At 57.4% G+C, this 16,728-nt stretch overlaps 1 protein-coding gene across 1 annotated transcript; it reads left to right on the top strand.

Moving 5' to 3' along the window:
* The first annotated feature begins 13,718 nt into the window (after positions 1 to 13,718).
* On the top strand, positions 13,719 to 16,440 carry LOC120681128 (transcription factor btd-like). Its single transcript, XM_039962663.1, has 4 exons — positions 13,719 to 13,960; positions 14,040 to 14,149; positions 14,214 to 14,472; positions 16,404 to 16,440. Exons 1-4 carry the CDS (start codon positions 13,812 to 13,814, stop codon positions 16,438 to 16,440), a joined length of 555 nt encoding a protein of 184 aa, XP_039818597.1. The 5' UTR covers positions 13,719 to 13,811.
* Positions 16,441 to 16,728: the final 288 nt, after the last annotated feature.

The following is a 16,728-nucleotide window of genomic DNA, read 5'->3' as shown; positions in this document are numbered from 1 at the left end:
ATCGACCGGTGAACACTGAACAAAGCATATGTTCTCTCTGACAAAACCACATTGCAGTATTGGAGCTATACAAGCTTGTTGATGACATGGTGCCTGATCTTTTCAAGCACTACTCCACTCGGATGAGATGTCGCTGACTGAAAGCTGCACGCTCTATCTATCTGAAACATGCAAGATCGAAAAACACTCAGCATGACATTCAGTCGCTGTTTTCAGAGTTGGCTGTGACCGAACCGCCAAATTAAAACTCTAATTAAGCGCAATGGCCGTCATTTGAACACATCGGACGCATTAGCTTAACGGCTTAATTTGGCGATCCTTTCTCAACCCACGGCCCGATCGAAACAACACCGGAAGTCCCACGCGAAGGAGGGCGCAAATGGTACAAGCACAACGTAATACTTAAAAATATAAACATCATATGAGTACCAAACATTAGGTTTTACAACCCGAGTTCAAATATACGAATAATCTACAAACTTTGCATAATTTACAACTTTACAGCCGATGTCCGGAAGTTTTAGTAGACTATATCCTACAACTATACTAGCCTGCATAAGCCCTGATTAACCATGACCGGTCAAAAATTGAGGAGCTGCACACTCTGCCCTAAGGTGTGCAAACGACCACTCCCTAACCTAGGGGTCTCAGTCTCGCTCCACCACCTCCCACCCCTCTGCATCCCGGCGGATGAACTTGATACAGCAGGGGCAGAAGTCAACTTCTGTCTGTCCTGAAAATATTGGTGGCAAGAAACCCTGAGTATACTAATACTCAGTAAGGCTTACCCGACCATTGGGTATACTTAGCCCACATAACTAGACATGCAAAGCTTTTTGGCCGGTGGTTGGTTTTGCGGAAAAAATGCAACTACAAGTGAGTCCTTATTTCCATGTTTTAGTTTCAATATAAAGTAATCAATTTACTAAACTCCAATGTTTTGCAAATCTACAACAATCATGGTGAGCAAACCATTAGTTTAGATAATAGCAATCCACATCTCATCTCAATTTATTCCAACTCCTTACTAGGATGTGACCAAGAGATCAGGGCCCTCATGACCGCGAGACACGGCGAATCGATCCGATTTACCTTGCAAGGTGAACCTAACCAACACGGCACGCAAAAGCCCCGTCGGACCTCACGCACCAACCTTTCCCCTCCCCGCCTCGAACTACAGAACCGCCCCACCTACATATAGTAGGTCGAGCTCAACGTGAGACCACCAAAAGTAAACATATGCATCCCATTTCTCCGCGACCACTTGACTCGCCCTAAGGGGTGGTAATGAAGTTTTGTACTTTCGAAGCAAGGCAGTACTCGGCTTGCCGGTTTCGACTACCTCCTACTCCCGGCATGCGGTTAGTACAATTCAATCCCCGATCAGCACAGCCGACAACGGAACGGTCCTTAATCAACACAGATGGGGTTATACCTTCTCCCATCCGGTCTACCATCCCTTACCTTCCATCTCGAATATAATAAAGCACATACTGTAATATAAGGACATCCTATATCTCGCGAGTGATAGAATTATCACTCGACTTCTATCGAGCCCTATTAAGCATAGCAGTGCTAACGACCTATTCATACTAGTATGAGGCCCAGGAAAAACTAGGAATCATGCAACTAAGGTTTCAACCAACTCCTAAACCTAATGCACAAATATTAGAGACATATATATAGATGACATAATTTAAAATATTAGAATGTGCACCGGGGCTTGCCTTGAGTCTGCGGCTCAGTGCTAGGGTGAGATGGGCCTTGGACTTGCTCCCCACGATCCTCCTGCTGCGGGGCTTGCTCCTGCGGCCCCTGTGGCTCCGCAACCACCTCGTATACGACTCCTTCAGTGGCGGCGTCTATACGTATGCATATGATATGAGAATGTATGCAATATAATTTGAATCTTTGAAATAAACCTTAACCGATTACAAATACTACTAACCACACAACCCGACGTTCATAACTCTGCAAAACCGGAATATCCGGATTCCCAAATCCGGAGTTTCCGGGGCTATACCCGGAGTTTCGCCCGGAGTGTCAAAAACCCGGAGTATCCGGGCTTATACCCGGAGTCTCCGAACCCGACAGCATTTTTCGCCCCAAAAACTGAAATCGTGATTTCTAGCAAAATCAACCCACAAAAATCGAAACCCTCCTAGACCCTAGTAGAGTGATTCATAAGAAGACGACTAACCGGAGGAAAACGATTTAAACCCCCTAGAACAAGTGACTTGCCAAACCCTAGCTTATTTACCTTGGGCGATCTCTTCCTTGCACCAAGGGCTTGAACCCAAGCCGTCCAGGGATGGAGCACGCGGGATAGATGATCCACCACCCAAGTGAAGCTCCCGTGGGCCTTGGATCAAGGGTAGAGGGAGGGTTTTGGGTCTCTAGGGTTTGGGGTGAGAGAGAGCACGAGAGAGAGTGAGAGAACACGGGAGAGAGTAAGAGAGAGCACGGGAGAGAGTGAATAACGTTTTATAACATTTGGGAACAGCAAAAGGACCAAATCATGAGATATAAAGTTCTTGGTCCGGAGTATCCGGAAAAATATCCGGAGTATCCGGGTAAATCCAGAATTTCCGGATTCATACCCGGAGTATCTGGGTTCCTCTGGCTCCAGAATTTGAAATCGAGTTTTGAGTCGATTTGTGACTCGACTTGTAACCGAGAGAATTTGGTCACTAGTTAGCTAGTTAAACCAAGTTTAACACTTGGGTGTTACACTGACCTTGTTTGCAGCCGCCGCCGTTGGTGGCCTACAGCACACCTCCAAGCAGGCCGAGGACGCCCAGTCGCAGCGCATGGAGAAGCTGCAGCAGAACCTCGCCGAGACCCTGACGGCCGGGGCCGACCCGTTCCGGCTCCCCGACAGCTGCACGCCAATCCAAGGCCGGTGAAGCGGGGGAGGGCTACGGCAAAAACGGACGACAGGGCGAGGAGTCTTGCCGGCGGCGGTGGGTCGCCGCTGGAGTGGACGCTCCAGTGGGGGTGAGAGTGGGTTCGGCGGTGCCGGCGGCGGCGGAGGCAGAGGCGGTGTAGGACGCGGCGAAGCGAGCAGCACGGGGTGCGGAGGGCGCGGCGAAGAGGCGCGGGGCGCAGAGGGGCGTGCCGGCCACAAAGGAGGCGGCGGCGGCACAAGTGGATCTCGGATGGCAGAGGCGGCACATGCTTTCTTTCTACTCCGGGCTACGCGGCGCCGTTGGGCCCTGCGGGCAGACCGCATATCGCCACTTCACCTATGCGGGCTCAATTGCGGCGATTCGCGGGTTGGCGGCGCGGGTCTGCCCAGTGGGATGGCGGCAAAACCCGCCCCGCTTGCATCCTAGCTGGAGGACGACGGCATTGCCCGGACCGGACCGCTCCTCCGTGCTATACGCGTGTGTATCTCCTTGCTCATATGCTCCTGTGTATGGCTGTATCGCAGCTGTCATTCTGTGAACCTGTCATATACTCATGTACACTCCGTCCTACCAAGAACCTCATTGACTTGAAACGTCCATGGTTCGGTGGTGGTTTAGTGGTACACCGTTAGCTTCCTGCGTGGTGGAAAACAATGTTGCCAGAGTATCATTTACTGCTGCATGGAGCTAAAGCAGACAAGCAGTTTCTGGCGGAGCCATGCCAAAGGAGGTGTTTGGTAGGACTCCTCGTGAGGGGATCCAAAGTAGAAGCCGGAGTCGTCTTGGAGGTGCCATGAATTGTGGCTCCTATAAAAGAGCTCTCGCTTCTCTATTTTTCAAAAAAATATCTATTTTTTATAAAACAATAGCTTCTCATACAAAATGTTTAGTAGAGCTCTTGCAGGAGCTCGGGACTGGAGCCATTACGAGATCCATGTGAAAAAAGACCCGAGTGGCCGAGTGCAGCTAGAGTGGCACGTCGAAATCGGTCAAAGAAAAAAAAAAGAACCTAAGGAAAGGCTGAGCGGATTATAATTCTGTCTTGGACTCGCGAAGGCGAAGGGACAGGCTAAAAAGGGCACTATCGTGGCACGGGATGTGCAGATTGGGCTTGGGTGCCTTCGGTTCATCATGCCTGTTCTGACTCCATATCCTCCAAGGACCGAGGGTCCTCATGTGTGGTATTGCCGCCTACAACGTTCAAAAGAACATCTTTATAAGGAAATAACAATGCATTTGGACCAATTAGCTCATATAAATGGAGATAAGATTCATACAAAGTGATCTTTGCTTGTTACCATTTGCATAATGTTAAATGCAAAAAATGGTATAAACTGGATCCCTCAATTGAGTAAAAATGAGTCCATAAGTGGGCATGGAGAGAGGTGAGCAAAGAGAGAGATTAATATTTATTTATTATGAGCTGCCGATATACATACGGGTATCATTTGCTGTGAATCACTGATAATATGAATGGATAGTACAATACTCCCTCCATTCCAAATTATAAGTTATTCCAAGAATCTTGAAGAGTCAAACCATTTCAAAGTTTGATCAAAATTATAAAAAATATAAAGATTTATAATATCAAATAGGTATACTATATGCCCACTTTGTGATCAGGTTGGAGAAACAATTGATCACTTATTGGTCTCCTGTGTCTTCACCCGACAGTTCTGGGTCCACACCTTGCAGCAGTTTGGGCTCCAAACCTTGGCGCCACAGTTGGATGATCACTGCTTTATTCATTGGTGGGGGGAAACTAGCAGCAGGTTCTCGGGTCAGGTTCAAAAGGGAATCAATTCCATCATTATTCTAGGATCTTAGTTAGTGTGGAAGCACAGGAATTACTGTGTGTTTGATGGAGGAACTCCTAATTTATCCCGGGTCATGGCAGCCTTTAGAGAAGAGGTCCAACTGTGGTCTGTAGCTGGGGCTCGAGGAGTTTCTTATCTCCTTGCCCTAGCTCCCATCTCCTAATTGCCCTGTGCAGGTGGTCTGGTCCTTTAAGTGTTTAGTGTGTCTAAGAGAGTGTGTTCTTCCTAGGGTGTGTTACAGATCCTTTATCCCTGTAACATTTTTTGTTTTGGGGGCTCTTTCCCCCATTTTTCTTTCATCTTAATATATTGATGCGCAGCTCTCCAGCGCATTCAAGAAAAAAAAATAATAGCGGCCACTACAAAATAAGACGGCTCAGACAATTCCTTCGGGGCTGGGCCAAGAATAATAGCGGCCACTACAAAAAAGAGAAAAAAGATCTTATCTCAAAATTAGAGGTGCTGGATAAGAAAGCAGAAAATGAGACGCTCCTTCAATGGGAGATTGACCTGAAACAAACACTTAAAGCAAGACTTATCCAACTTCTACGTGAAGAAGAGATAAAGTGGTACCAAAGAGGAAAAACAACCAAAATTTTTCAGGGTGATATGAATACCAAATACTTCCAACTGATTGCTAATGGCAAGCACAGAAAAACTAGAATCTTCCAATTGGAAGATGGGGATAAAATTATAAAAGGAGATGAGGAACTTAAAAAATACATCACAGATTACTACCGCGGTCTTTTCGGTCCCTCAGAAAATAGTTTTTTGACTATTGATGAAAGTAGAAGGGACGATATACCACAAGTAATAGATGATGAAAGTGAAAGCCTAATCGCCATGTTCACCCAAGAGGAGGTTCGAACGGTGTCGGTACCCCAGGACTGGGGTACCCCCTCTTGCTGTGACTAGGCAAGAGCCTTAGTAGTCATCCTTGACTACAACCAAACAGCCGGACCCCTGCAGTCCGAAGTCCTGTCCTCCCGACAAAGGTCCGGACCTGTTCCACGGCCGGGGAAGGTCTGGGAACGCCACGTGTCCCAGAAAAACAGGCGCTCAAGCGCAAGCAGCCAGGGCTCCGGACCTCCCAAGGAATCCGGACCCCCGCGGGGTCCCGGACCCCTCATAGGGTCCTGGATAGCAACCGGACCCCTCTCCAAGGGAAGGTTTGGACGCCCCGCCTCAGGGTGGTCCGGGGCCGACACGTGTATGAGGCCCTTGGTCTCCATATTGAGGTCCACCTACCTTCGCATTTATTGCGGTAGGTGGACGTCCACTTTGATATAGTGGAAGCCGAGGCGTTTGACTGACCAGGGGGCACTATTGATCGCGTATTACCAAGGCAGTGGAGCCGATGGCGCCGCCCATGCCGCGTCTGCCAGTCTGCCGTAACAGTCGGATACGACGGCTCGGCTTCACCCATTATGACGCTACATAATAGCCTCAGCAGGCCACGCCGCAAGCTACGCTACTCCAACGGGCGCCTCGCTGACGGGACAAGAGAAGACCCCTGTGTCAGAAGAGCAGCAGTACGCATATCGAAGGAAAGATTCGCTACCACTGTAGCCACAGTCACGTTGGGCCCACCTGTCGGGGCATCAACGTTCTATGTATCCGCCCTCCCTTTGATCTATAAAAGGGGAGAGCGCCGTTAGAAAACCTCAGGCTGGGTAAGAGCCAAGACCAGCAGAGGATAGATTCATTCACACAACCAAGACAATACATCTCCCAGTGGACGTAGGGTATTACGCTCCGGCGGCCCGAACCACTCTAAATCGTGTGTTCTTGAGTCCTTGTCCCAGCATAGATTCAGCCCCATCGCCTAGTACTTCCCCGAGTACTCCCTCACTGGGAATAGGCGGGTGCGTTCCGCCACCCGGCTGTGGGTACCCCTAGAACCCCCACGACATTTTGGCGCCGTCCGTGGGGAAGACAGGCGTTGGCTGGATCTTCAGGCCTCTGGGCTGCGTTCTCCCTCTGCAACGGCAAACTTGAAGATGAAGGAAGGCACACTCACTCCGCATGCTATGGCACCGGCGCTCCGACGACCTCGGTGCGGCGGCGCACGGCAGCGGCGTCTGCTGTGTGTCGCCACCGCGACACCTCAGAGCCGGCGTAGCAGCATGCAGCAGAGGCGCCGCTGCGCACCGCCGCTCCTACGTCGACTCAAGGTTTCCTCTCAAGCAACGGCCACGCCCCCTCTGCGATGGCATGACGTCGGCTCAAGGCTTTCTCTCAACTTGGAGCCTAGAGCCGACAGCCATCCCGGAGGAAGTTGACTGAGACCTCCTGCCGCAGCAGCACCGGAGATCCACCTCAGCGTTGCTCGGTGCTGCTGCAGGCAGGACCCCGCCACCTCGCGCGGGGGCCCTTGGCGCTAGCACCAAGGACAAGCCGGCGAACGACCGCACTTCTCCACGCGTCGCACCGGTCCATCTGCTGCGCAAGGGTTCTGGTTTCCATCGGCAACGGCGACGGCAGGGGGAGGGGGCCTCTTCCATTCAAGGCCAAAGAATTTGTCTCATGCCATGTAAGCATGTGACAGCTCTTAGGCAAGGAGGGGCCCCCCGAGCTCCCGAGGTGATCCTGGATGATGCGGTTCAGGCACGTCCAAGGTGCCTTCACCTCCGAAGAACACGCTGTATAGCATGCAGCCGTAGGTTACTCCTAAGAAAGGAATAAGAGAATTTCTCCTTTGTAATAGCGTGGTGTCTATGTGTGTGTCCAGAGCGGTTAAGGTCCGACCTTGTAAACCCGGCCTCTGGCCCTATCACACAAACAGGCAAAAGCGGTCCGGAGCGGTGGAGGTCCGACCTCGTAATCCCGACCTCTGATGTATACCGTGATAACCACAATGATAAAGGAGATTTTCTTTCTTGACCTTATCTAGGCTCCACCCCGGTTACATTCATTCATTCTGGATGGCTGTTTTTTCGGTTGACCATTTCTTCCTCCCAAACAGAGTCTTTACCATTGTTGCTAACAATCCAAGTTGAGTTGCTGGCTTGTGGTCAGGTGAAGACACCCCTTCTAGCTGGAAGGCAGTCCGGACCCCTAGGGACCTGCTCTGGAGAAGTGGTATTTGTATCCTGGGGTAGAGAAGCTCCGCGTGGCTTAGCCTGGTAATGTACCCTAAGTTTACGTACTTCACTACCCTGTTACAAGTACTCTAGTATCCAGGACTGCTGACTTTAGAGGTCCCGGGTTCTCTTCTAGTATAAGGCTTGGTTTCTTTGCACCTTACTATGAGGTCCGGTAACATGCTTCATCGGATTATCAGCAACGCCCGCTCCGGCGGAGACCGCTCGCCACGGTCGCTCCAAGTCCACTCCGGTGGCCCGCCCCGGCGGAGACCGCTCGCCACGGTCGCTCCAAGTCCACTCCGGTGGCCCGCTCCGGCGGAGACCGCTCGCCACGGTCGCTCCAAGTCCACTCCGGTGGCCCGCTCCGGCGGAGACCGCTCGCCACGGTCGCTCCAAGTCCACTCCGGTGGCCCGCCCCGGCGGAGACCGCTCGCCACGGTCGCTCCAAGTCCACTCCGGTGGCCCGCTCCGGCGGAGACCGCTCGCCACGGTCGCTCCAAGTCCACTCCGGTGGCCCGCCCCGGCGGAGACCGCTCGCCACGGTCGCTCCAAGTCCACTCCGGTGGCCCGCTCCGGCGGAGACCGCTCGCCACGGTCGCTCCAAGTCCACTCCGGTGGCCCGCTCCGGCGGAGACCGCTCGCCACGGTCGCTCCAAGTCCACTCCGGTGGCCCGCTCCGGCGGAGACCGCTCGCCACGGTCGCTCCAAGTCCACTCCGGTGGCCCGCTCCGGCGGAGACCGCTCGCCACGGTCGACAAAAGCCGGGTCCGGGAAGTAGTGCTACCCCCTGAGCGATCCGAAGTCCGTGTAGCCGCTTAGCTTGGTTCCGTACCCTAAGCCTACACCTTCGTCGCCCCGTGGAGAGCACTCTAGTACCTAAACCAGGCAACAAGCATACCGGCCTCAGGGGTCCGGGATGCCCACTCTCTCCAAGAGCACACCAACACAATCAAGTTGCGTAAGAACACATCACGGTGGTGGCCCCACCCGCGGGTTCGGACCTCTCCCGAGGTGGGCCCGGGGGCCACTGTCGGTACCCCAGGACTGGGGTACCCCCTCTTGCTGTGACTAGGCAAGAGCCTTAGTAGTCATCCTTGACTACAACCAAACAGCCGGACCCCTGCAGTCCGAAGTCCTGTCCTCCCGACAAAGGTCCGGACCTGTTCCACGGCCGGGGAAGGTCTGGGAACGCCACGTGTCCCAGAAAAACAGGCGCTCAAGCGCAAGCAGCCAGGGCTCCGGACCTCCCAAGGAATCCGGACCCCCGCGGGGTCCCGGACCCCTCATAGGGTCCTGGATAGCAACCGGACCCCTCTCCAAGGGAAGGTTTGGACGCGCCCGCCTCAGGGTGGTCCGGGGCCGACACGTGTATGAGGCCCTTGGTCTCCATATTGAGGTCCACCTACCTTCGCATTTATTGCGGTAGGTGGACGTCCACTTTGATATAGTGGAAGCCGAGGCGTTTGACTGACCAGGGGGCACTATTGATCGCGTATTACCAAGGCAGTGGAGCCGATGGCGCCGCCCATGCCGCGTCTGCCAGTCTGCCGTAACAGTCGGATACGACGGCTCGGCTTCACCCATTATGACGCTACATAATAGCCTCAGCAGGCCACGCCGCAAGCTACGCTACTCCAACGGGCGCCTCGCTGACGGGACAAGAGAAGACCCCTGTGTCAGAAGAGCAGCAGTACGCATATCGAAGGAAAGATTCGCTACCACTGTAGCCACAGTCACGTTGGGCCCACCTGTCGGGGCATCAACGTTCTATGTATCCGCCCTCCCTTTGATCTATAAAAGGGGAGAGCGCCGTTAGAAAACCTCAGGCTGGGTAAGAGCCAAGACCAGCAGAGGATAGATTCATTCACACAACCAAGACAATACATCTCCCAGTGGACGTAGGGTATTACGCTCCGGCGGCCCGAACCACTCTAAATCGTGTGTTCTTGAGTCCTTGTCCCAGCATAGATTCAGCCCCATCGCCTAGTACTTCCCCGAGTACTCCCTCACTGGGAATAGGCGGGTGCGTTCCGCCACCCGGCTGTGGGTACCCCTAGAACCCCCACGACATTTTGGCGCCGTCCGTGGGGAAGACAGGCGTTGGCTGGATCTTCAGGCCTCTGGGCTGCGTTCTCCCTCTGCAACGGCAAACTTGAAGATGAAGGAAGGCACACTCACTCCGCATGCTATGGCACCGGTGCTTTGTTATGTTCCATTTGAAGAATCGCCGTTTGTCGGTACCCTGCAACAGGGATACCCACTCTTACTGCAGCAAAGCAGGACCCGCGTAGTTATCCGTAGCCGCGCGGGAGAGACGGAGTAGCCAGGCCCCACAGGCCAGGCTTTTCCCTCACCAGGCCAACGGCCCCGGACCGTTCCCCGCCTGAGGATGGGTCCGGTGGCGCCACGTGTCTCCATGGAAGGGAAGCTCCAAGCTGACCGCCGAAGCCTCGGACCCCCAGAGGGGTCCGGGACCTCCTACGCCCGTCCGGACTCCCCTCACCGTGTAGGGGTCCGAAGCCGCCACGTGTCCCGGAGGCGCGGGATCGTGCGCGAGCCTTCCGGAGGAAGACTCGCCCACCTACCGCATTTAATGCGATAGACAAGGCGTGCTCTGCCGCCGTGGTACACAAGACAGCCTTTTGTCAGGCCCCGCTGCGCGCCGCGTATTACCAAGGAGCACAGTGCAGCCGCCTGAGCCGCGCCCGCGCAGAGCCCGCCTGTGGCATTAAACGGATACGACAGCACGGCACTTTTCCATCATGCCGCCTACGCCGCAAGCTACACCGCCCGCTTAAGCAATGTGACGGGCGGTGTCACTAGCTGCGACGGGCCTGACCTGACAAGACGACGCTAGGACATGATGGACGAAGGGCTCCGGGAGCAGGCGAGGGAATCCAAGAGAAAGATCTCCTTTGCCTGCGACGCCATAATGCAAGAACAGTGCATTAGGTTATACTACATCGTTGGACCCACCTGTCGGGGATCCAACGGCTGTGTACGCGCCCCCTTGAGATATAAAAGGGAGGCGCTCGCTGTGCACAGGACAGATCGATACAGACTCAAGCTCCCGCACCTCCTCACGCTTGTGGGAAGGCAATACAACACACAGTGGATGTAGGGAGCTTGTGTGTTGTATTGCCTTCCCACAAGCGTGAGGAGGTGCGGGAGCTTGAGTCTGTATCGATCTGTCCTGTGCACAGCGAGCGCCTCCCTTTTATATCTCAAGGGGGCGCGTACACAGCCGTTGGATCCCCGACAGGTGGGTCCAACGATGTAGTATAACCTAATGCACTGTTCTTGCATTATGGCGTCGCAGGCAAAGGAGATCTTTCTCTTGGATTCCCTCGCCTGCTCCCGGAGCCCTTCGTCCATCATGTCCTAGCGTCGTCTTGTCAGGTCAGGCCCGTCGCAGCTAGTGACACCGCCCGTCACATTGCTTAAGCGGGCGGTGTAGCTTGCGGCGTAGGCGGCATGATGGAAAAGTGCCGTGCTGTCGTATCCGTTTAATGCCACAGGCGGGCTCTGCGCGGGCGCGGCTCAGGCGGCTGCACTGTGCTCCTTGGTAATACGCGGCGCGCAGCGGGGCCTGACAAAAGGCTGTCTTGTGTACCACGGCGGCAGAGCACGCCTTGTCTATCGCATTAAATGCGGTAGGTGGGCGAGTCTTCCTCCGGAAGGCTCGCGCACGATCCCGCGCCTCCGGGACACGTGGCGGCTTCGGACCCCTACACGGTGAGGGGAGTCCGGACGGGCGTAGGAGGTCCCGGACCCCTCTGGGGGTCCGAGGCTTCGGCGGTCAGCTTGGAGCTTCCCTTCCATGGAGACACGTGGCGCCACCGGACCCATCCTCAGGCGGGGAACGGTCCGGGGCCGTTGGCCTGGTGAGGGAAAAGCCTGGCCTGTGGGGCCTGGCTACTCCGTCTCTCCCGCGCGGCTACGGATAACTACGCGGGTCCTGCTTTGCTGCAGTAAGAGTGGGTATCCCTGTTGCAGGGTACCGACAGTGGCCCCCGGGCCCACCTTGGGGGAGGTACGAGCCCACAGGTGGGGCCACTTCTGCGATTTGGCACTATATAGCTTGAAGCTCCTTTCTGCAGGTTTTGACCGGCTTTGACTACCCATTGGGTTGGTTGCTGCCTCATCACGTCGCAACGGATTACTGACTAAGGGCCCCACGATAAGCGGTTCACTTAGTCACACGCGCGACGTTCGGCATTGTTGCGGCCGGAGTAAACGGATCATTTACCACCGGCGCAGCTCCCGAAAAGCTCGGCCACGCCTATGATTAATGCGCGCACGTCAGCTCGGCTTCCGCCTTGCTTCACGCGCGCGGGCGACGGTTCGGATCCCGCCTTTTCGCACCCCCGTTGATTACCCACCCTCCCTGACAGGTGGGCCTGGGCCCCCCACGTCATGGACTGGGCGGCTAACTCCTGGTGCGAGCGTCGCTTGAGTTCCGGCGACGGTTCCGGGGCGCGCTGGTTGAGACAGGCTTTATAACGGGGCATACCGTATCCTACGGTTGCTTTCCCGCATTCGTCTTCTTCCTCCAGCCTTTGCGCCCCTTTGCCTCCGAGCCTTCCTTGACCTTCTCTCCCCCCTACACAGGCTCCTTCCTCGCCCGTCAGGAGATGGCATCCCTTGTTCATCCCCGTCGCTTCCAGACCGAGGGAGAGCTGAACACAGTGCGCCGCCTGCTTGGGTGGAGCGCTCAGGAGACCGGCTGGGGGGTGCGAGCAGGCTCGGTTCCCCTTGGCAATCTCCGCGCCGGGGAGTTCGTGCTATTTACCTCGCACGTCTCCGCCGGCGTGGGGCTGCCGATTTCTTCATTCTTGCTGCTGCTGCTGGAAGACTTCGGCCTCCAGCTTCAGCATCTGACGCCCCACTCCCTCCTCTTGGCGTCCATCTTTGTGCATTTATGCGAGATGTTCGTAGGAGTGCGTCCCTGCGTCATCCTCTTCCGCTACTTCTTCATCCTGGTGAGGTCCGGAAGGAGCAAGGACGAAGTGGGAGGGTACTACTTCCAGATAAGGAGCGACCTGCCGACTCCTTACATTCCGGGCCTTGCTGGCGGAAGGTGGGAGGAGTGGCGCAGGGATTGGGTGGTTGCCACCACCGAAGCCAACGAGCGCCTTGTCCTGCCGACCGCGGGGCCCGCCTCCGACAAAGCATCCTGGAGGGCCAAGCCATCGCTGCAGCCGGAGTTCGACTCCGTGCTGGATAAGATCAGGTCACTGGCAGGGAGCGGCCTCACCTCGTGGCACGTGCTCGGCGACTTCGTGAAGCGCCGGATCGCCCCCCTGAAGCAGCGGCCGCGACCGGCGTGGAGCTTCACCGGCCTCAACGATTGCAGCAGGACCCATCGCGGGGAGGGAAGCGACCTGACCCAGGAGGCCTTGGAGGTCCTGGTGCGGAACGTGACGGGAGACACCTTCATCGCAGAGAATCTGATCCTCCCGCAGAGCATAGTCCCCCTCTGCGAGGACCCAGCGAGGGTGGCGGTGCTGGCCACCCTGCCAACCCTGGACGACGGGGGACTGGCCCCGCGGCAGACCGGGGGTGACCCGAACCGTGGGCTCCGGATCCCTGGCTCGTCCGGGGATCAGGCTACGCTAAGCGCTGCGGGGTCCGGTGCCACTACGAAGGGGAAACAGGCCGCGGCTAGCAGCGCGGCTGCGGCCGGCTCCAGCCGGGCCCAGAGCAGCTCCGGTGCGTCGTCAGGGGACGTAGGCCGGCGGAGGCTACTCCGGGGCGACGGGACCCTGGTGTCGGAGCCCGCCGCGAAGCGCCAGAGGTCTTCCGAGGGGGCAGGCCAGGGTAGCTCCCGGGCTGCTGGCCCCCACGGGTCCTCTGGCGTAACTGGACCACCACCATCGCCGCCGAGGAATTCATCGTGCCGGCAGCAAGAGCAGCATCAGCAGGAGCAGCCGCAGGAGCAGCGGCAGCAGGCTCGCGGACGGCAGCAGCAGCAACAGGAGCGACCCCGGGTTGCACCCATGCCGCAGCCGCAGGTACAGCAGCAACGGGCGCAGGCCCGGGTTACGCCTGTATCGCAGCTGCAGGGACAACAACAGCAACAGCAACAGCAGCAGCCGCAAGAGAAGAGGCCCGGGCTCCGGGGACGCTGGGTCCCCGGTTCTGCTGGGTTAGTGTCATCTTGCTCTCCTCCCTTGCGCCGGTGTTCTGTTTTTTTTGTGTTAACGGCTTTTCTGCTTTGCTACCAGGGCTTCCCGCCCCAGCGGTTCTTCTACCACCGTTGGCACATCAGCAGGTGCCCGGGCGGCAGCGACCTTGGCATCGACAGCGACGGTGGCAGTAGGTGCGGGACCCTCAGGTACGGCGTCCTGTTGCTAACTCCGTGACACATGATGCGATGCTGACTGTCATGCCATTTCCAGACTCTGCAGGGCTCAGTGCAGCAGCGGCAGCGGCGGTGGCGCCGGTGCTGGGTGCAGCCGCTCCTGACGTATTGGTGGCGGGGGCACTCGATGCGGCCGCGTCTGCCACGGCAGCAGCGGGAGCACCGAAGTTAGGCTCGGCCGCGCCCGACTTGTCGGCAGCGGGGGCACCAGAGCTGGGTCCGGCCGCGCCCGACTCGGCGGCAGCGGAGGTGCCGGAGCTGGGTCCGACGGCGCCCGACTCGGCGGCAGCGGAGGCGCCGGAGCTGGGTCCGACGGCGCCCGACTCGGCGGCAGCGGAGGCGCCGGAGCTGGGCCTGGCCGCGCCCGACTCGGCGGCAGCGGAGGCGCCGGAGCTGGGCCCGGCCGCGCCCGACTCGGCGGCAGCGGCGGCGCCGGAGCTGGGCCCGGACGCGCCCGACTCGGCGGCAGCGGAAGCGCCGGAGCTGGGCCCGGACGCGCCCAACTCGGCGGCAGCGGAGGCGCCGGAGCTGGGCCTGGACGCGCCCGACTCGGCGGCAGCGGAGGCGCCGGAGCTGGGCCCGGCCGCGCCCGACTCGGCGGCAGCGGAAGCGCCGGAGACAAGTGCTGCAGCGGAAGCCCCTACCTCCAGCTCCGGTCCTGCTGCGGAGGAAGAGTTGGAGGTGGTGTTTGGCAGGCGGCTCCTGCAGCTCCAATCCCCGGAGGAGGATGCGACTCCGCTTCCTCAGGTGCTGTTGCGAGTTCGGCGTTCAATTGAAGAGGCAACCTCCTCCGCCGAGGTGGCCTTCCGGCGGGAGTGGTCTGCGCTGGAGAGCGAGCGTCAGCGCCTCTCCGACTGGCACACCCGCCTGGAGGCGCACACGAAGGCGGAAGCCTCCCGCGCTGCGGAAGCTCGGTCGAAGCTCAAGTCGGACCAAGAGGCCTACCGAGCCAGCCTTAAGAAGGTGTTTGACCGAGAGCTCGCAGTGTCGAATCGGGAGAAATCCTTGGCACAGCGGGAGCAGGACTTCACCCTGGAGGTTGTTGGGTTTGCTGCTCAGCGGTCCGGCCTCGAGGCTCACCTCGCAGCCCAGCATTCAGAACTGGAGACTCGCAGCGAGGACCTCGAGGTCCGGAGGCAGGAGCTCGACGTCTTCTCTGCGACTCTGCAGGGATGGCATGAACAACTGCAGGAGAGGGCCCGCCAGCTGACTGCCGACGAGGCGGACTTGGAAGAGGACCGGAAGTCTCTTGCCAAGCGGGAAGCTCACGCCACCGCCATAGAGAAGGAGCTTGGGCGCCAGCGAGAGTCGCTCAAGAAGCGGAAGGTATACGCGGAGCAGAAGGAGACCAAGCTGGAGGAGCGGTCCCGCGAACTCGAGGAGAGATCCCGCGAGCTGGAGGAGAGGTCCCGCGAGGTGGAGGTGGCCAAGGCGGCCTTGGACACCCGGGTGCAGGAGGCTGTCCGGGAGGCGGTCCAGAAGCACCAGGAAGACCAGCGCGCTGGAGCTCAGCGGATCGCTGACTGGGCGGCCGAAGCGAGCCTCGCACTGGTGCCATTTGGAATGAGCCCGATCCAGGTGGCGGAGCTGCCAGCTTCGATAGCTGACGCCCTCCCAGTGTTGAGCTCCGCTTCGGATAGGCTCCAGCGCCTGGGGCCGGTCCTTACTGGACAGCTTGAAACCGAGGGCCGCGAGCTGATCCGGATGGTGGCGGAGCACATCCTGACCTGCCTCCGGAGCCACGACCCGGCCATCTCGCTGGCGCCCGTGGTCGATGGCCCTGTAGCAGAGACGGAGGCCGCCGCTCGGGACAGCGTGCGGGAGGTCGTTGACTTCGTCGCCGCCTACTTCAAGCGAGAGCCTGCGGACCCTTAGGCTGGGGATTGTATCTTTTTTCTTTTGCATTATGTAACAAACATTGTATTAGTTGAAAGTTTTTGAAATAGAAGAAACTTCAACTTAGCTGTTTGGCGGTTGTTGATTTGCGGTATGCGGCACCCCGGCGCCCTGGCCCCCTGGCGGATAGGTTCAGTTGTTTGGACCTGTCTGCCACCTTGGGCATAGGTGTCACAAAGCGGATGCCTGGGCCCCCTGGGAGAGAGACTCAGCTGCTGTGAGTCTGTCTACCACCGAGATTGGCTCTTATCCTGTATGAAAGCTTTGAAGCAGATACTCGGCCCCCCTGGTAGATAGGCTCAATGGTTTGAGACTGTCTACCACTGGCCAGGTTTGAACCTGTGTACCACCTCAAAGTTATAGCTTAGAGCAGACCCGCGGGGCTCATTCCTGACCAATCCCAGGCTTGGTACCAGGTCTAGGACTCTAGATGCGCAGGTCCAGGTAGCTCTGTGCTTGTTACAGAGTGGGGGAGTGCGTAGGCTTAGGGTCGGAACCAGGCTAAGGCGCTACGCAGGGCTCCGGACCACTCCAGGAAACAGTACGATCTTTCCGGACCTGGCTTCTTCGTCCTAGACCCTTCGCAGCAGTGGGTGAGGTCACTTTGCTGTGCTCGATCCTTTGAGATATAGTGCTGGACACGCCGTGTTGGACTT

The sequence above is a fragment of the Panicum virgatum genome, chromosome 7N, assembly GCF_016808335.1.
Source record: "Panicum virgatum strain AP13 chromosome 7N, P.virgatum_v5, whole genome shotgun sequence".
NCBI classification, from domain to species: Eukaryota; Viridiplantae; Streptophyta; class Magnoliopsida; order Poales; family Poaceae; genus Panicum; species Panicum virgatum.
Note: the sequence above shows the minus strand (reverse complement) of the source record. Positions and strands in the feature narration are given on the sequence as shown.